The sequence below is a fragment of the Leptonychotes weddellii genome, chromosome 12 (genome assembly GCF_054177405.1).
Source record: "Leptonychotes weddellii isolate Sample4059 chromosome 12, ASM5417740v2, whole genome shotgun sequence".
Lineage (NCBI taxonomy): Eukaryota > Metazoa > Chordata > Mammalia > Carnivora > Phocidae > Leptonychotes > Leptonychotes weddellii.
The window spans coordinates 6,467,417-6,486,735 of record NC_138380.1 but is presented as its reverse complement, the minus strand read 5'-3'; the positions used below and the strand labels follow the sequence as shown (position 1 = coordinate 6,486,735).

The 19,319-nt window shown below is 50.4% G+C and overlaps 2 protein-coding genes and 1 long non-coding RNA gene across 20 annotated transcripts in view; 2 read left to right on the top strand and 1 right to left on the bottom strand.

Annotated features, from left to right (window-relative positions):
* The window catches only part of CUL1 (cullin 1), a 102,059-nt gene extending 88,638 nt beyond the window's left edge, over nucleotides 1–13,421 (top strand). For all 6 annotated transcript variants that reach the window (XM_081799904.1, XM_081799905.1, XM_081799903.1 and 3 more), the window contains 11 exons: nucleotides 2,323–2,371; nucleotides 2,740–2,871; nucleotides 3,997–4,114; nucleotides 5,485–5,561; nucleotides 5,946–6,077; nucleotides 6,931–7,023; nucleotides 10,556–10,603; nucleotides 10,683–10,765; nucleotides 11,242–11,347; nucleotides 11,763–11,876; nucleotides 12,882–13,421. In XM_081799904.1, the coding sequence (XP_081656030.1) occupies nucleotides 2,323–2,371; nucleotides 2,740–2,871; nucleotides 3,997–4,114; nucleotides 5,485–5,561; nucleotides 5,946–6,077; nucleotides 6,931–7,023; nucleotides 10,556–10,603; nucleotides 10,683–10,765; nucleotides 11,242–11,347; nucleotides 11,763–11,876; nucleotides 12,882–12,962 (1,033 nt within the window). In that variant the 3' untranslated portion in view covers nucleotides 12,963–13,421. The remainder of the gene's footprint in view (nucleotides 1–2,322; nucleotides 2,372–2,739; nucleotides 2,872–3,996; nucleotides 4,115–5,484; nucleotides 5,562–5,945; nucleotides 6,078–6,930; nucleotides 7,024–10,555; nucleotides 10,604–10,682; nucleotides 10,766–11,241; nucleotides 11,348–11,762; nucleotides 11,877–12,881) is intronic.
* Nucleotides 13,422–14,272: 851 nt separating this feature from the next.
* LOC115940113 (uncharacterized) overlaps nucleotides 14,273–19,319 on the top strand; it is a 14,540-nt gene continuing 9,493 nt past the window's right edge. The window contains exons 1-3 of one of the 2 annotated variants that reach the window (XR_014139085.1): nucleotides 14,273–14,461; nucleotides 15,157–17,718; nucleotides 18,154–18,258. This is a non-coding gene — a long non-coding RNA (uncharacterized LOC115940113). The other variant, XR_014139086.1, reaches the window with a different exon arrangement.
* EZH2 (enhancer of zeste 2 polycomb repressive complex 2 subunit) overlaps nucleotides 17,348–19,319 on the bottom strand; it is a 67,445-nt gene continuing 65,473 nt past the window's right edge. For all 12 annotated transcript variants that reach the window (XM_081799910.1, XM_081799911.1, XM_081799920.1 and 9 more), the window contains one exon: nucleotides 17,348–17,676. In XM_081799910.1, coding sequence (XP_081656036.1) covers nucleotides 17,616–17,676 — 61 coding nt within the window. In that variant the 3' untranslated portion in view covers nucleotides 17,348–17,615. The remainder of the gene's footprint in view (nucleotides 17,677–19,319) is intronic.

Here is a 19,319-nt window from a genome sequence, read left to right as displayed (position 1 = left end):
AAAGTTGTAATCTTTGTACCTTCTGAGAAAATATTTTACACCTAATACATCTTTGTCTCCTGAAAAGGTGCCTCCTGTTATGTATTCTAGGTCCAGTTTGTTGTTTGTTTTTTTTAATGTTACTGTTGGATTTGAGAATTGCAGGCAGTGTGACCTCTTTCGCTAAATAAAGTTCCACGGGTTGGTCAGGTGGTGCTTACGAGGGTGGGAAGGAGGCAGGAAGTAAGCGTCCGTCTCGTCCTCCCGGTGCTGGCGCAGGCCTCGCTCGGCCGTGTTCCCAGGGAAGATCTGCGGCAAGAGCTCCCCCGGCTCTGGCCTGAAACAGGAGTCCCCGTGTGCTGCGGCAGTCGCATTATCTTGTGCACCTCTCACGCTTACCTCCATCTGAGGAGTTTGTTCACTGCTGTTTCGAATTCGTCATGTAGTTTTTTAAAGTTTATTTTTAAGTCATTACTCTACATCCAGCATGGGGCTTGAACTCACGACCCGAGATCAAGTCCCACGCTACACCGACTGAGCCAGCCAGGCGCCCCTCATACTCTGTTTTAGCGTGTTTCTCACCTGCTCTTCTTCCTCCTCAGTGTGTGTGTATTAAGAGATAGCGGCCTCCTGGTCCTCTGTGGCGCTCCCCTCCCCTCCCCTCCCCTCCCCTCCCCTCCCCCCCCCGCCCCCCCCGCGTTCCGCTTCTGGTATTCCAGGTTTTATGTGTGTGTTTGGGTTTTCACAGCTTCTCTTTCACTTTACCAGCTTCTCTCAGCTCAGAAATGCTCAGGGCTGGTTTCACTTTTCCAGAGATCCATCAGCAAACACAGTCATTTCCCAGGCCTCCATGTTGTCCTGGTTTTGAGATGAATAGACACCTCTTGAAGGCTCGTGTAACCCCATTGCAAAAAAAACTAAGAATACCTATACGGACCAAGAAAAACACTGCAAACAAGTCTCACCTAGAATAGAGTTGGGGAAATCCTAAGTCGAATATTAGCAGACTCAATTGATTAGGGAACTAAAGAATAATTCTCCAGAACATAGTATAGTTTCCTAGGAATGTGGGGATGGCTTGGCGGTAGCAAATTTAATGTAATTTACTGTATTAACAGAACTGTATGTGGTCTTCCTGACAGACATGGGAAGACGTTTGATAAGGTCCCTGGCTCCCTCTCTGACTTTGCCAGAAAGCCATCTTCCCAAGTCCAGTGAGAATGGAGTGTTTGGGGGTTGTTTTCCATTTATTGCAAAGCTGGTCAGTGTGTAGTTTAGCAGTTCTGGTCAGATCCTTCCAGGAATAAAAATGGACTTTAAAATGGGATGCCTCTTCTGACCTGATTTCTTTTTTTTTTTTTTAAGGCTAGGTTATGTGAACATTTTCAATATATTAATCGTGTGCTTTAGTAGACCTTCATTGTTTTGGCAGAACGCTTATTGTCCTTTTTATCCATTGCCTTTTCACAAGGGGCCCTCATCAAGTCTCTTGCTCTGTTATTTCTTAGTTCAGGCTGGTCAAGCAGACAGAATGGCAGGCACTTGGGAGTGTTGCTTCAGTGAGCACGCGCTAGGGAACGGAGCTAAGAAGTAAAACTCTTCAGAGAGAGAAACCGCCCTGGCCTACCCATGTGAAGAACAGGACTAGATTTCCTGAGCCAGCTATTCTTAAGTTGAAGCACCTTTCCAGAGCTTGTTTGGTGGCTGGATCATTTTATACGAATGTATGGGGATCTTGTCTATGAGGGACTCATAAAACCTTAGAAATGTTGTTTACCCTGCAATCACCTTTCAGTTAATACTTGTTCATAGAAGAGAAAGAATCCGTTGTTAAAGACAACCCTCTGTTACATACACAGAACCACAGAGGAAGGCAGCACTTGAATGGTTTAAACCCTTCCATTATCTTTAATGATGAGGCCATTCAAAAACGATATGCCTTTTTGGTTTTTTCAACGGTAAGGTAAAGCATATGGTAGAAAGCAGTTGCCAAAGTGAAGTTCATTAATTTTGTATTTAAATAGATTATCTGAAAGGAAAATTAAATGTTTGCTGGAACTTTAATAAGTATCTCCTGTTGAATTTCACCTTGGAAATCCTAAACGATTGTTTCGTAAATGGATTCTTCCGTGATAGGGTTAGTATAAGATGGCCACACCGCCAGAGGTAAGAAGAGTTTGCCCGCCTCTCTGTGCACTGATCTGAAGAGAGCCAATCGGTCAGACGTTCACGGCCACATTCTGTCACATTAGTTCGGTTCAGTGGTGCTTGCCGATTAAATGTTTGCCGATTTGTTTGAAAACAGTATGCCGTTTTTTGTTTGTTTTTTTTTTTTAATCTCAGTTCCAAGAACCCAGAAGAAGCCGAGCTAGAAGACACGCTCAACCAAGTGGTAAGGCGCTTCTCACTAACCACGCCAGGTTCCAGCAGCCGTTTGTCTATAAGTTTTAAGCTTATTTGTATAGGGCATCTGAAATGTGACAGTTAATAGGATCATCTATTTTACTTTGAATCTGTGGTGTTACTCCCTAAATTGAGTCGTTAATGTTAGCATTTGTACTTTTCTCACGAGTACTAAGTCTAGACCAACTTACTGTGATTTGAGGGGTTGACGCAGCTATTTCGAGGCTGCGGGTGGTAGTTTGGGCCCCGTACACGTTGGCTCACAGGCCAGGCAGAGCAGCTGGGGCGGCGGCGGGCGCGGGCTCGGGACGGCGGGTTGCACGTGCATTGAGTGTACTCTCTTGGTGGCTTCGCTAGATGGTGGTCTTCAAGTATATAGAGGATAAAGACGTGTTTCAGAAATTCTATGCGAAGATGCTGGCCAAGAGACTCGTGCATCAGAACAGTGCCAGCGACGACGCCGAAGCAAGCATGATCTCGAAGTTAAAGGTAGATGTAACCCTATCCCGGAAAAGGCCCGTGTTTAAGTCACCGAGAGGGGTCTTAGTGGTTGCAGGTGTCCTTGGGCAGCATCGCGAGTTTGGGTGGTGTGGTCCCCAGTGCCCCACGACGGGAGGGCTGTGACCGGCCAGCCCCCCGCCCCCCGCTGTCCTGTCAGGCCGGGCTGTGTTGCGCTCGCCCCCCGAGCACCTCCCGGCTCCGCGTGTTGGGCCTCCGCTCTGCCTTCACGCATCGGAACCGCGCAGCGGGGCTCAGCCCACACTTGGGTTCGGTGGGCTTTGAGGTGCTGGGTGTTTTGTTTCGCTCTGAGGTTAGTTCAGTGTCTGCGGCTGTATGTGCCGGAGGGCTGTGGAGCAGTTGGCTCATCATCCGGCCCCCTCTGCGCTGAGCCCGTGCTGGTCGCCGTGCTTGCTGTTAGGTGTGGTGGACATACTTCACTGTGACCTGAAATTATAGTTCGATGGCTGTCTGATTCTGCTCAGACCGCCATGACAAAATTCCACAGGCTGGGGGCTTAAACAGGAGAAATGTAGTCTCACAGTGCTGGAGGCTGGAAGTCCAGGATCGAGGTACTGGCTGATCCACTTTCTGGTGAGGACTGTCCTCCCAGTCTGGTGACGGCCACCTCCCCGCTCTGTCCTCACGTGGTGAGGAGCGAGCAGACTCCGGTCTCCTCTTACAAGGGCGCTAGTTCCGTCAGGAGGGCCCTGTCGTCATGACTTCCTCTGAAGAGTCGTTTCCCCAGGACCCTACCTCCCCATACCATCACACTGGGGGTCAGGCTTCAGCAGACGAGTTCAGGGGACACACAGTTCAGCCCACAGTAGGGGATAAGAGACATAAAATATGTCATCTTTGTATTCTGTCAGATAGCCTTTCTCCTCGATGCTCCAAGGAAAGTTACTATGTGAGTCAAGATTTCGCTGCTTGGTTACGGCTGTGTAACTTTGGAGAGTGTGTTCATTTGAATGGGGACACACCGATGGTGCAAGATGTCCAGTGTTAGCAGCTTTAGCGGTAGTTTTGGTACAGTTGTAGGATTTCCATCAGATACCCTTGTGTACACTTAGGTTTTGATAGAAGTTACTAAGACACTTATTGGGTCCATTTCAGCAAGCTTGTGGGTTTGAATACACCTCTAAACTGCAGCGGATGTTTCAAGACATTGGCGTGAGCAAAGATTTGAATGAGCAGTTCAAAAAGCACCTGACGAATTCAGAACCGCTGGACTGTGAGTACCCACGTGTGCATTGGCTGCTTCCACAGGCCATGTTCTTAGAGAAGTTCGTGCCCTTTGTGGCAAACGAGAGGGGTGGCAAAATACTAAGTAGAGCTGCGTGATGCCTTCTCAGAAATCCCGGGACAGACAAGTAGGAAGTGCCTCCCACATGCGCTAGGGGAGTCCTGCGACCTGGTGACGTTAGAAGACAGGGCACAGGGCGCCTGGGTGGCTCAGTCGGTTAAGCGACTGCCTTCGGCTGAGGTCATGATCCTGGAGTCCCGGGATCGAGTCCTGCATCGGGCTCCCTGCTCGGCGGGGAGTCTGCTTCTCCCTCTGACCCTCCTCCCTCTCGTGCTCTCTGTCTCTCATTCTCTCTCTCTCAAATAAATAAATAAAATCTTTAAAAAAAAAAAAAAAGAAGACAGGGCACAGAGCGTGTCAGCCTTTCTTTCCCAGGGGACCCAGCCGGTTGAGAGCTGGGGGCGCCGAGCCTTGCCCTCTCCCCCTTGCTGACTTGGCCGCCCCACCCTGGGCACCTGCGAGCTCAGGGCTCCACACACAGTTCAATATTTCCTAAGTTGCTTTCACCTTAGTTCGGATCCAATCTAGCATTTATTTTTTTAAATGAAGAGAAACGGACTTGGCCGTATCGATGACAGCCTTGAACTAAGCAGAGATCTCACGGCTCCGGATTGGTGTGCAGATGTGGGTGGGCTGGGCGCCAGGCCACACTCCTCTTGTCAGGTCCGCGGGGGTGGTCGTGGGCCGATGATGCGGACATCCTCACGTGGTAATGCTGTCTTTTTAAATAAAAAATGGGAACTTTACTTTTCCTCAAAACTAAACCCTTCCATTGTTAAACTTGGCAGGGAGGCCAGTGGACTCCTCGGCTCTTTGTGATGATGGTATTACTGTTCTAATTTATAGTTTATATTGTATATAGTGTTGGTGGTCGCGAGGGCTACACAGAACATCCTGAAGTGAGCTGTTTACATTTGGGGTTTTTGTTTCCTGAGTTGGGGCCTCCAGGGGTGGCTGTGCTGGGCGGGCTCAGGGGCACTCGAGTGGCCCCAAGGCCCAGCAGCAAACCCAAGCGACCAGGGCAGAGCAGGCCAACGGTGTCAGAAGTCTGAGCTAGAAGTGAAATGAAAAACTGTCCCTCTCTAGAGAAAAAGCGTTTCTGGCTCTTTCCCCTTTTACTCATTTTAATTGAGTGAAATAATTTAACTGAGATATGGTCAGTTCTTCATTTTATACTGAAACAGAGTTTTTCATTCAGTATGTTTCTTTTAATACAAGGCAGTCCACGTTTATTTGAACGGCAGCCTTGTTCAGTTCATGGGACTAACTGTGTTCCTGCATTTCATTCCCCGCCTCAGTGGATTTCAGTATTCAAGTGCTGAGCTCCGGGTCGTGGCCCTTCCAGCAATCTTGCACGTTTGCCTTGCCGTCGGAGGTAAGGGTGGCTTCGTCTTGGGTTCTGTTAGTGCTGAGCAGATGAGAAGGGGGACCTTGGCCTTGACCCCCAGGGTGCCTGCAGAAGGCCTTCCCGGGGGCCGGCCATGCAGCAGTAAGGTGGAGGGGGGGGGCGGGCCCCAGGGCGGCGGCTGGGGGCCATGCTGCAACCCCACGACGGTAACCTACGTGCCTTACGGTTAGAAATGGTTCTCGATAGGACCCTCGAATGCCTACGTGAGTCCAACACCTACATTTGTATTTTACTTTTATGTTCTAAGCACTTTGTCCTGTAAACTTGGCAAGGTGTATTTATTGAAAAATGCTGACTGTGGGATGTGGTGAGGTAGCGACTCCACACAGTGCTGTCTGTCCTCTTGTCCAGTTGGAGCGTAGTTACCAGCGATTCACGGCTTTTTACGCCAGCCGTCACAGCGGCAGGAAATTGACTTGGTTGTATCAACTGTCCAAAGGAGAACTGGTAACCAACTGCTTCAAAAATAGATACACTCTGCAGGTAAGATCACCTTTCTGTTCTGGAATATATATAGTTTTTAAGTCTAAATGAGGGTAAGACAAATCGTAGAACTCAGAATCCAGTGATTGGTGCCACAGAGTCTATAGAGTTAAGCTTCTGGCAAAGTCCTGTAGTGGTTCAAACAGCCCGGGTTTGAGAGTGAGAGGAGCTGAATCCCTGATGCTTTCTCACTGACGGACAGGTGACTTACTGATGCCTCAGTTTCCTTCTCCATAAAATGGGGGTGCTAGTGCTTACGCTTTGGAAGTGATGTGAAAATTTAGTGAAATAACATGCTTAATAAGCGTTTGGCACAGCTCCCACCTGACGCACACTATGTGTGTAGCTTCAGAAGCTGGAGTTTAGTGTACTTAATTATGATAATAGCCCTTTTCCCTTGGCAGAACATTCGTTTCACGTTAATAGTAACCCTCAGTGCTTGCCGCAGGACTAAGTACTGACTAGTAAGAACTGCGTAGTTACTGTTTCAGTTTGAGAGGAGAAACTGAGACCCGGGGTAATTTAAGTGACTTCCTCGGGATCCCAGAGCCAAAATTTCAGTGAGCGTGGATGCATAAATAGCGTGTATTTACGTACACAAAACGTCATAGAAGAAAGTTTGAAATTATTTCAGTGTTTGAAAGGTGGGAAATGATGTCCTTCAGGAAAACGTTGCATTATGGTGGAGTTGTGACACTTTGTATTCTCTTTTACATAGATCTGCTTGATTTTTTGCATCTATCAGAAGAATCTGTTTCATAAATAAGTTTGTCAGACTTAAGCTCTGGATTTCTGGAGGTTTTTCCATGCATTTAAATTTTGCTTCTCTTTCTTTATATGTGGGGCCTCAAAGGCATCCACCTTCCAGATGGCGATCCTGCTTCAGTACAACACGGAAGACGCTTACGCTGTGCAGCAGTTGACCGACAGCACTCAAATCAAAATGGTATCTTAGCGCTTCTTGGCCTCTTGTATGTGTCACCTCGCTGTCTCCTTAGTCTCGTGAGCACTGCAGGGAGGGAGTAGGGAGAGGACGTGGGGGTCTTTGATTGGAAATAGCTACTTGCCTTAGGACTATAAATGATGCACGTTCTTTAAAAACTTCATTTTTAAACTCAGTGTAACCTACACCATGTGTACGTATGTGCGCACACACGCACACGCACGCACAAATGTGAGCGCAACATGCTTTCTCCCATTCGTTTAACCCATTCTTAACCCTCTTTACAGCTAGGCTTTTCTTACTAAGCTCAAATGTCACTTAATTATCATGCTATTCTTCCTATCAGTCGTGTTCTTTATTGAGACATATTTCACATACATAAATTTCACCATTTGTAAATAGTTCAGTGGGTTTTCACAAGGTTGTACAGCCAACCACCACCGTCCAATTCCAGAACATTTCCATCATCCCAAAAAGAAACCCATTAGCCTGTAGCAGTAACTACCCTCTACTCCTCAGCCCCTGACAACCATTAACTTACTTTCTGTCTGTGCATTTGCCTACTCTGGGCAATTTTTTGTGTTAATGGTGTCATAGTATGTGCCTTTTCTGTCTGCCTTTCACTTGTATTTTCAAGGTTTCTCCATGGGATAGTGTATAGATCTCTTCTATTCTGTTTTATGGCTGAAATACATTCCAGTGTATGGATGGACCACGTTGTGCTTCTCCATTCATCAGTTGATGGACATTTGGGTTGTTTCCACATTTTAATTATTAGGAATAGTGCTGCTGTGAACATTCGTGTGCAAGTTGTCGTATGAACGTATTTTCAGTTTTCTTGGGTATATACCTAGGTGTGAAATACCCGAGTCATGATGGATTTAACTCACTGAGGAACAGCCCAACTGCCCCACGATGGCTGCATCCATTCAGGGGCTCACCAGCCGTGTAGGAGGGTCCAGTTTCTCCACACCCTTGCCAACATCTGTCATTCTCTTTTTTTTTTAAATTATAGCCATCCTAGTGGATATGAAACAATCCTTCATTGTGGTTCTGATTTGCATTTCCCTAACCACTGATGATGTTGAGTGTCTACTCAGGTTCTTATTGACCATTTATATATATATATATTCTTTAGGGAAATGTCTACTTGAATCCTCTGCCCGTGCCCATTTTTTATTTGGGTTGTTTTTTTTATTGTTGAGTAGTAAGAATTCTTTATATATTCTGTACATAGAGCTTCTTTTTCTTCTATTGCTTGTGCTTTTGTTGTCCTAAGGAACCATTGCCTGATTCAAGGTCAAAGATTTCTTTCCCTGTTGATTGGTACTGCCTTATTGAAAATCAGTTGGCCATAGGTGGATGGGTTTATTTGTGGATTCTCAATTCTTTTCCAGTAATCTGTATGTCTGTCTTTATGACAATAGCACATTATCTTGGTTGCTGTTTTGTAGTAAGTTTTGAAACTGAGACCTCCAGCTTTGTCCTTTTTCAAAATTGTGTTGGCTGTTCTGAGTCCCTCGCATTCCCATATGAATTTCAGAATTCGCTTGTCCATTGTTAGAGGCTGCATCGAATCTGCGGATTGCTTGGGGTGGGGGTGGTAATCTTTGTCTTATGAGTAGTAAGTCTTCCAACTCATGACCATGAGCAGCTTTCCATTCACATACGTTGTCTTTCATTTCTCTAAATTGTGTTTCATAGTTTTATATCTACAAGTCTTGCACTTTGGTTAAATTTATTCCTAAGTATTGTGTTTGGTGCTTTTGTAAATGGAATTGTTTGTTCGTTGCTAGATGTGGCTGAACTCATTTTTTAATTTTTTTGAAGATTCTTTAGTGGTTTTTCTTATACACAGTCATGCCATCTGCAAGTACAGCTAGTTTTACTTCCTTTTCCTATTTGGATGCCTTTTATTTTTCTCGCCTGATTGCTTTGGCTAGAATTTCCAGTACAGTGGTGAATAGAGATGGTGTGAGTTGGCATCCTTGTCTTATTCCTGATCTTAGGGGAAAGCTTCAGCTTGTTACTGTTAAGTATGATATTAGCTATAGGTTTTTCTTAGATTCCCTTTATTAAAGGAGTTCCCTTCTATTCTTGGTTTTTTTTGTTGTTTGTTTTTTTTAGTGTTTTCATCATGACAGAGTGTTGAATTGGGTTAAACTGCTTCTCTATTGAGATAAAAATGTGCTTTTTGTTTATTAACGTGGTAGATTGATTGCTTTTCTTATGTTGCAACCTCGCATTCCTGGGGTAAACCCCACCTGGGCATGGGATATAATACTTTTTATATGCTGGTGGGCTTGGTTTGCTTGTATTTGCTTGAGGATTTTTACGTCTGCACTCACAGGAATATTGGTCTGTTGTTTTCTTGGGATGTTTTTGCCTGGTTTTGCTGTCAGGGTAATACTGGCCTCATTGAATGTCAGGAAGATCATTTATTGTTTGATCGTGCTTCAAGTTAGTCCAAAGTACATCTGCAAATTCTAATAACAAACTGGATTTGCCCCTTTGTGTGTAAGTCTTTCTTGTTCCTCCTCACATCAGGAGGACTCGCATCGGGGGAGAGGCTCAGGCCGCCACAGGCTGTGGGGAGGGCGCTGCCCTTGGCCACCTGCTCCGCAGAGCCGACAGGTCCATGGGTTTTCTCTGCACCCGTCTCGACTGGTCTGCAGCCGAGAGTAGCACTCCGTGCGGGGAGGGAGCACCCTCCCCGCTCCACACTCATTCCTCCATCAGATCTGGCTCACGAGTGAGACCTGCCGGCGTCCTTCTAGATGTGTCCGGCAGCGTCCCAGTCCTGCTCTGCGGGTCTGGCCTGGTCACTAGACCAGAGGCCCCTCGCTTTCGTGGCTTTAGGTTTGTGCCCTCGGACCAGAATGGGTTTCCTTAGAGGCAAGGGCAGGCCCGCTCTGTCCGTCGGGGTAGGAGGTGGGGATGGGTGTGCATCCAGGGGACAAGGGGCAGATGGTACTGTCCGGTGTCATGGGATCCCAAAGCCGAAGGAGAGCCGGGAAGTGACCCACCACCCATGTTTATAGGCTAGGAAACGGCCAGAGGTGCCACATGGTGCTTAGCGTTCAGCGAAGGAAATCGACAGTGGGGCACCCAGCTGCCACTGAGCCCCATCATCTTCGGGAGCAGAGTGCTCTCCGGTCTTGCTGGAGCCCTTGAACGTTACTTTCACGGTGATCCGTGTCCAAGACGAGCTGTCAGGCAGCTGAGGGGAGAAGAGGTTCCTGTAGGTTTAAGTGAGGACATCCAGTGTGGTTTCAGTATTTGAACGTGAGTCGTCGGTTTTTATTACTAGGTGGTCAAGGCCAGAAAGGGGTTGGCTCCACTTTGAAGTGGGTGCTGGTGGTGGCAATAGTGAATTTAGGGGACCCCTTAAGCACACCTCTTTTTTTCCCTGGGTACATCCTTCTGTTTGGGTGACTGCTGTGTTTCTGAGGAAAACGAATGATGGCATCGCATGTGGTTTGTATCACAAAGAGAAATGTATTTTTTTTCTTTATCTTTTCCTCTTTAATTGCAGGACATTTTGGCACAAGTCCTACAGATTTTATTGAAGTCGAAGTTACTGGTATGTTTGGGCCTTTTCTGTGTTAAGCTAGAACAAAGCCTTGTCCTGAGACCGTGTAGTAACACTTGTCTTTTGACAGGTCCTGGAAGACGAAAATGCCAATGTTGATGAGGTGGAATTGAAGCCAGATACCTTAATAAAATTATATCTCGGTTATAAAAAGTAAGGAAAACCTACTAAGTAGGTGGTTCTAGACCACAGACTCCTGTTCGTGTGTCCGTTCCCCCCGCCCCCCATCTGCAACGGGGCTGCACGCGGGGGCCGGGCGTGGCGTGGGGTGGCCCCAGCACCCGGCGGGGGTTCCGTCTGAGGATCCTAGATTCTCCTCCACTCAACTCCATCTCAGGTGTTGGTGGTTTCTGCATTTGGCAGGCGGCTCCTTAAACGGCTCCGCGAGAAAGTTTGGACTTCTGTGTCTGAGTGACTTGATTTTATTTCATTTGACCAAATTTGGGAGAGCAGAGGAAGGCGCTGAGTCTCCCGTGATGCACGTGTCCTGTCCCTGGCTGGGTGGGAGGCCGCGTGCCCTCTGCCCTGGTCTTGGGGAGTGGGGACTTCTTACAGAGTGAAAACGGAAGGAAGCCTTCGGCGCCTGTCTTTGGAAACAACAGTGATTGGTTTCCTTCATGTCTTGACAGTAAGAAGTTAAGGGTTAACATCAACGTGCCGATGAAAACCGAACAGAAGCAGGAACAAGAAACCACACACAAAAATATTGAGGAAGACCGCAAACTGCTGATTCAGGTGACTCTGGGCCCGCGTCGGGTGGTGCACCTCGCAGAGGTGGCCGATCGAAGCCGGGCTCACATTGTGTGTGGGTCGGGGTGGCCGCCAGGCTGGCAGCGGCTTCTGACTGGGGCAGGGAAATGGACGAGCCGGGGCCAGGGGGTCACGGTGAGGTGGCCTCTGTGGCTCTGAGGACTGAGTGTTTTCTCGTTTCTGAAGTGCTCTGTACTTGGGCAAAATCATTAGACCAGACTAAAACACACTGATGTTTCTTACGTTCGAGTTGAAACATCGTATCCTGCCATGTGCTTGTTAGCGTTTATGAAATCACGGTCCTCTGCGGAGGGACAGCAGCCTGTTGGCTAGTGGTCCTGGGTGTTGAAGGGCGGCTCTAACAGTGGGACATCCTGGTTTCCCCCCTTGGGTGGTGCAGGCGGCCATCGTGAGGATCATGAAGATGAGGAAGGTCCTCAAGCACCAGCAGCTGCTTGGAGAAGTTCTCACTCAGCTGTCCTCGAGATTCAAACCGCGGGTCCCAGTAATTAAGGTACACGAATCACCTAGCAGTAGCACGCCGTTTCTTACGTTAGAAGAGAAAAGGTGTAACAAAAACTAGATTGAAGGAACTTGGCTTATTCATACGTACCAGGTTTCTACATAAGAAAATAAGCTTAATTTTTAAACCTTTTTATTGACCTCTACATCTACAGAGCCATGCACAAATCCTAAGTGTTCGGTTTGCTGATTTTCCCAAAGTAAATACACTTGTACAACCAAGACCCAAATCAAGAGGTTAGAAGGTGACCAGCATTCCAGAAGCTTCCCCCTTGCTGCCTCCTAGCCAGTAGCTCTGCTCCCGTAGAATCCCCTCCGGCCTGTCTGTAGCCCCCCACAGCAGTGCTGCCTCCCTCGGAGCTCGGTGTAACCGGCTTCTAGAGAGTTCCCGCTCTGCTGTGTCCGCCGAGGATGCGCTCCTCGGCCCGTTTGGGGGTGATCGCCTGGGCCGTAGTTTGTCCACGGCGTGTGCACCTTCGCTGCTGGATGGTCCTCCCCCGTGTGAGCCGACCGCAGCTCTGGGCGATGGCTACCTGCCTCAGTCTAGTGGGCTGTTGGAAATAGAAACCCCGTGGCTCTCTGAGACCACGTGGCTGAACAGCAGCCGGTGCGGAGCCCCCGAGGGCGGCAGCTGAGCGGTGACTCCCCGGCAGGCGGGAGGCCCCCTCTACCCCCTGGGGTCGCGTGTAGCCGGGAGCTGGCGGCTGGTGCGGCGCCTGGCCCAGTGGCTGGGGTGTGGGGAGGCCTGGAGGGACACAGGCCCCTCTCAGCGGGGACTTTGACGGAATGGGCACTTTCCCATTCTGGAAAGCAAGGTCTTGGCCGCCCGGGAAGGAAAGCAGCGTGCTGAAGGGGCGCAGGGGATGAAGTCACTCCCTGACTGAGCTCTTGGGGGCGGGGGGGAGCGTCCCTGCTGAGGGTGGCCAGCTCTGTTCTGCTAACAAACGTGTTTTTCTTCCCCTTTCGCTACCTCTCCCTTTTTTAAAATAATGCCCAGAAATGCATTGACATTCTGATCGAGAAAGAATATTTGGAGCGAGTTGACGGTGAAAAGGACACCTACAGTTACTTGGCTTAACCCTTCTAGAAGGGTCTGACTGTGCGACCCACAGCAAATAGTTCCTGGTGGAGAGAACAACTCAAGTTCATAGCAGCCAGCCTGCCACCATCTGGACCTCCCTTTTTAAAACTGAGACCGAGACTCCCCAGCAGCTGGTCTCAGGTGTACATCAGAACTGCTCAGGATTGATACATTTCAAGTCTGTAAATATGGACGCCAACGCCATTTAACCTAATTTAAGAACAGAGGGGCCTCGAGGCTCCCCTGCTGAGGGCTGCATGCTACTGCATTTAAATCAATCCATCGGCTACGGGGTTAACTGCTGTCGTCCTTGGCAGCTTTACAGCGTTGGCAGCACTTTGAGAGCAAGGCTAATGGACCCACGTGTAATCTGCTATGAAAAACCATTTGTATAGTGTGTTTCATTTTTTAATGTGTGAAAATAAAGAAAATTAAAGGATTTCTGTACAAGTCGCATTTGGTGTTGTTTTAAGTTTTACTAATTCCTACATGTAAGTAAAAGCTGTAATGATTGTGCAGATTTATAATCCCATGTCTTCCTGTAGAAAAGGCTGCATTCTTCAGACTGAAAATGTTTTTTGCATCTTAAAACCGTAAGCCCCCTCGTCTCTCCCCACACGCTCCTGCATCTCTCTGGGACTTGCTGGAAGCGTGTTGCTCCTCTTGGCCGCTCGGGAGGACTGGCCTCTCGCGGGGAGTGCCCCCTTTCCCGGGTGGGGGCCACGGGGAGAGGGGGGGCTTGGTGCCGGCTCCCTGCCTCTCCGCCACCCTGTCCCCACGGCCACGGGCCCCCGTGCGTGCTCACGCCCGCCTCCGCTTCCGACAGTGGTTCGCACACGCGGGCGACAGTTCAGGACGAGCACGTCCACTCCTCCTGGTAAGACAGCCCCCCGGCCCTGGCCCGAGGACAGCGGCGAGACCCCCGCCTCCCACTGCTGACGGGCCAGCAGCTGGGGCGGGGCGGGGGTCGTGGGGGCCCGAGCTCCAAGCCGCGCTGCACAGGCTGGGCCACGTGATAGCGAGCCCCTTTTGCAGTCAACTGCTGGCCAGGGGACAGAAGGGAACGGAGGTGGTGGCAGAGACTCTTGTCCACGGCCCGGCTTCCTCCAGGGACAGGAGCACCTGCACCTCCACCCGTGCCCTGATCAGTGACATGTGGAAGACGCAGAAGTGCAGTTCCCCCCGTTTCTTGGAAGCTTGGGCACCTGCAGGTTTGTTTAAATCGGATAAAAACAACGGTAATAGTGTTCATGTCACAGCTTCCGGTGTCTATAATGTATCTTTCCCAGATTTACAAAGATTCCCACCGTAAAGAGAAAGCAGGGGTGCCCGGGGCTCCCCACGCATGCTGGCCTTGCCCCCCCACATCCTCTCAGTGCTTGTGTCCTTCTGTCGAAGGTGGGAGAGACTTCCTGAGACCGGCCCGGGGTCTCGAAGCCGTCCCAGATGGAGAAGGGACCCCGGGGTACACGGCAGGACATGCGGCCAGCAAGCGGGTGAGTCAGGCGGCCCTCCCACGAGCTCACCCCGTCCCCGTCCCCGTTCCTCTCACACTCGGTAAAGGGCCACTGCACGGGTGTAGAAAGAAAAACTCTGTGCGTTTTGCCTTTCTTCCCCAAACTGCCCACGTCTGGCAAAATGAGGTGCCTCCGAATGCCAGCCACGAAAACCGAGGTCCCACACGGGCCGACGAACCACAGGTCTCTTCCGAGGTCCCCAGGGGCCTGCGGCGCGCGGTCCCCGTGCAGAGGCTAAGCCGGAGGGGGAGAGCGCGGGCTGCCGGTTGACGGACCACCACCAGGCTGCAGGCCGTGGAGGCCGGGGCCTGAGGGGCCGGGCTCCTCTCACCCAGGGAGGACACCTGCACGGTAGGACCTTAGTCAGCAGTCTCTGAGGGTACCAGGCTCTCCGCGCGGGGCCGCTGTCAGACGGGCCTGTGTAGACAGGTGCCCAAGCACCTGTCAGTGGCTTTGCGGGAAAGCAGCGGGGAACACTACCGTTCAGGCCCCGGGTGGCTCGGGTAAGGGGACAACAGTGGGTAGAGGAACAAGGGCACCTGCAATTTAAAATATTCCCATTGACTGGCCTGTCTCCTTGCTGAACACTGGTATCTAATTTTCCTTTGAAAGAAATCAGGATTTCTGCGATCCCTGAATTGAGTCCCCCTTTTAATTTTTTTTTTTTTTTTTAGAAATCACAGTAACTTGGCTGGTTGGGTGACTTGCTTTTGTTCCCTGAACCTCACCTCATGCACCTGTCCAGTGGCAGACCAAACGGACTGGCCCTCACAGGTGAGTGTGGACGTTTCTTAAGCCGCCTTCCTGGAGGGACAGGTCACATCAAAGGCTCTGCCCACCGGATCTGTTGGACCACTTCTCGAATCCTGTCCCAACGGGGGGCTGAAGTGTACGCATTTTCAGCTCTTTCCAGTAAAAGCCCAAAGCTCCTAAAATGATCAACAGAATACTGAAGTTCTTTGAAAATGTTCACCATCAGGAACCTTTCGTGATGACCTGCGTACACGTTTAAATTACGCAAGGTGTGAGTTCACACGCAGCTGTGGGGACAGGGGCAGTTGCCGCACGTCCGTGGAAGCCAGGACTTGGCGTCACTGAATGGCTACTGTGAAGGTTGGAGATTGAATACACCAAGAAAATATTGGAAGATAATTAAGCAGCCTCTAGATGGATGCTTATAGTTTGCGTTTTTGTAAGAAACTACCGATTGAAAATAATGTTGCCAAGCAGAATGTTAGTTCTCAGTGCCCTCAGATCTGCCTGTGGCTTGGTCTGTGGATGTTGAGACCGTCATTACAGCCCTGGGTCACCTGCCCGTGGTTCTTCATGACCAGTGGCAGCACAGAAATTGGCCAGCAGGGCAACCTTGTCAGGCTGTGGTCATCCATCCAAAATGAACAAGGTAGGATATTCCTAAACTATCGAAACCCATCTTTATCCTGATGCAGTACTTGACTCCTAGATTCGTCCTCCTTAGCCCTAGATTTTCTGTTGGGAAATAAGCACCAGGCTCACACACAGTCACCTCCCAGTGGAGGGGAAGGGGGGCACTCTATTTTTAAATTTAGCCTTCCCCCCCCATTTTGGCTTTAATTGGGTGTTTGAATACTTTGTATGCCAAGCTCTGTGGCCCACCCCTGCCGCTTTATAAATAAAGGAAAATCGAAAGCAGGCCAGATGTGATTCAGGATACCCTTTGTCACGTGTGATTGGGTCGGAGAATCTGTGTTCACCGTGAACAGGACACTGGAGAGGTGCTCTTCAAATCCGGGTACAGAAAGCTTGCTGTGAGGTGCTCAAAATGACTGTTCTCCGTGAAAATTTGTACTTTGTCTGGAGGATGCATGTGGGTCTCTGGTGTCCTGAGCGAACAGGACCTCCGGGACTCAAGGATCCACCCCCAGCTGTTGACAGCGGGGGACAGGCTGGGAGCGGTCAACAGTAGAAAAACCAGGGCTAGAAGCAGCTCCGCATCCGGAGATCCCGTGGGGCAGGTCATCAACTGCCTGAGAGTGAATAAATGGGCTGCAACCAAGTCGAATGCCGAGGGCGGGACGTACCAGCGCGGGCGAGCCCCGTAGGTGCCCTCCGTGGGTCAGCAGCGGCCCGCTGAGCATATGGCGCCATCTCGGGGCGGGGAAGACAGCGGTCTGTCCCCATGTCCTACAAGACCAAACACAGCCAAGAAGAGCAGAGCAGCACACACGACATGGGCGTCCGAGGCCAGGTCTTCTCGTTGCCAGAGCCAAATGGCAATTAACTTTATTTTAGGACTGGCCTTGCTACGGCGGATGCATCAGTGCAGCAGAGACCAGAGTCTTGTCCGTGTTTGTGTAACTGGAAAGGTAGGTTTTATTTATACGTTTCACATTAAGTATTACCACGTTATGTAACCCCAGGCTGGTGAAAGCTGTCAATCCAGCCGTGACGCTCGAATTGGGGGAGGGGGGGTCTGAATCTTTTCTTCAAGAAAGAAAACGAGTTTGGTCCTACCATCCCCTTCCGTAGGCGGGAACGGTTTCTGAGCGTCTGAGTCCAGGCCTTCCATGGAGTTTAGAGCTGTACCCGGCGGGTCCGGCTGCGATTGGCCACGTGGAGAACGAGGCTCACAGGCTTCGTCCCTGACGGGCAGCTTTCACTTACTACCAGGCAATACTGGTGTTGACAAATTATCAATTATACACATCATGTATCTTCTATATATGCCATAAATATGTATTCTATGTTTGTTGCTATTACCTATGAACAAGGACTTTGCCCCGCGGTGTTCGAGCGCCCAGCAGCCGGAGGGGACTGCTCTCCTCGCCGCGCTGAGCCGCGGTCCTGGGAATGGACAGACCGGTACCAACGACCCAACACCGGGAGGAAGTTCAAGTATTCTTTATTCAAAGTTGAAAAATGTACCATACTGCATTATTGCAAAAATTCACTGGTACAAAACACTCTGCAGCTGGTGAGAAGGCAATAAAAAGTTGATTTTTAAACTCATTACTATAAATTATTCTTACAGTACTTTGCAAATTCAGAATTTCAAACTGCATTTTATTTCTCTAAATTGCCCACAGTACTCGAGGTTCCTGAAGCTAAGGCAGCTGTTCCAGAAAGGAGGAGGGGAAGGAGGAGGTAGCAGACGTCAAGGGATTTCCATTTCTCTTTCGATGCCCACGTACTTGAGGGCGTCAGCCTGGCTGTATCTGAAACGGCACGAGAAAGGCATGAGCCGGCGTCCAGCCCAGGTGAGCGTTCGCCCCGGCCTGCTTCGCGTTGTGAGCGCGCCCCGCGTCTCCGCCCGCCCGCAGCTGGGGCACCCGCTCGAGGCCAGCTGAGACCTGGACAGGCCCGTTCGCACAACCCTTCCCCGGCTTCTGCCCCTAGAAGCCCTCGGGCCCCGACACGCTGCTTTGGAAGGCGACCGATGTGGCCGGGACCATGACCCCGGCCGCCGCGCACGGGGAAGCCGTGACCTTGCCCTGCAGGAGGGGGCCTTCCTCGGCTCCGGGCCGGGTGGTCTCGAGCTCGCCTGCCATCGTGCGGCAGGTGCCATGAAGAGTGGCTACACGTGGCCTCGTTCTCAATCCTCAAAACTTAAGCTTCTTAAGGGGACAACTAGTCAGCCACAAAGTCCTCTGCTTGCATCTAAATATACGTTCTTGTCAACTCACCCCCCCCAGACTACCCTGCCAGCCTGACGCTTGTGAGGTCCAGGGGGGCCGCGTGTCCTCAGCACCCTGACAGCAAGCACGACTTCCCACAGGAAGGACCCAGACGCCGACCAGGTAGGGTATGAGCCAGCCATGTCTTGGCCGTGAAAGTACTGAACGGTCAGGCTGTAGGAAGTACTTAAGCAGTTAAAGAATACACTGCTGCCCGAAGCCCAGTACGGCCTGAAATCCGCGAGCTCGCTGCGGAGCCGGACGGGAACGCCGTCACCAGCGGGCTCAAACGCGGGCTGCCCGCGTTCCTTCCCCACACGGGCAGACCGCATGGTGTTGCCTCACAAATACATCCCCACCGACCCACCCACCGAGGGTTTGCGGCAGCCCTGCCTCCAGCGAGTCTGCTGGTGCCATTTTTCCAACGGCATTTGCCCACTTTGTGTTTCTAGGTGAGATTTTGGTAATTCTCACAGTATTTCCAATGTTTCCATTATTATTACATGTGCTACGGTGATCTGTGATCGGGGACCATGGATGTTACTACTGTGATTGGGGTGCACGAACCGCATCCACAGGGGCTGATGGAGGTGAGGGAGAAACGGCATGTGCGTTCTGACTGCTCCACCGACCGGCTGTCACCCCCCTGCCTCCCTAGTCCCCAGTTAATAACCCTACAGTGGCCTCTGGGTGTTCAAGTGAAGGAGGAGTCGCAGGTCTCCCTTTAAATCAAAAACGAGAACCGATGAAGCTCAGGGAGGAAGGCATGTTGAAAAGCCAGATACACCGGAAGCTAGACCTCTTCCGCCAGTGAGCCAAGTCGTCAATGCAAAGGAAAAGGTCTCGAAGGAAATTAAAAGTGCTACTCCAAGGACGCCCAGCTGGGTCAGTTGCAAAAGCGTGTGACCCTTGGTCTTGGAGTCGTTAGTTGGACCCCCACGCTGGGTATAGAAGATTGATAAAAAAAAGTGCTACTTCAGTGAACACAAGAATGCTAAGAAAGCAAAACAGCCTTACTGCTGGCCTGGGGACAGGGACAGTGGTCTGGACAGGAGACCACACCGGCCACACATTCCCTTAAGCCAAAGCCTAATCCAGAGCGAGGCCCGCACTCCCCTCCGCTCTAGGGCGGCCGAGAGGGGAGACGCGCACCAGGAAACCTGGCAGAGGCCGGCGCAGGAGGC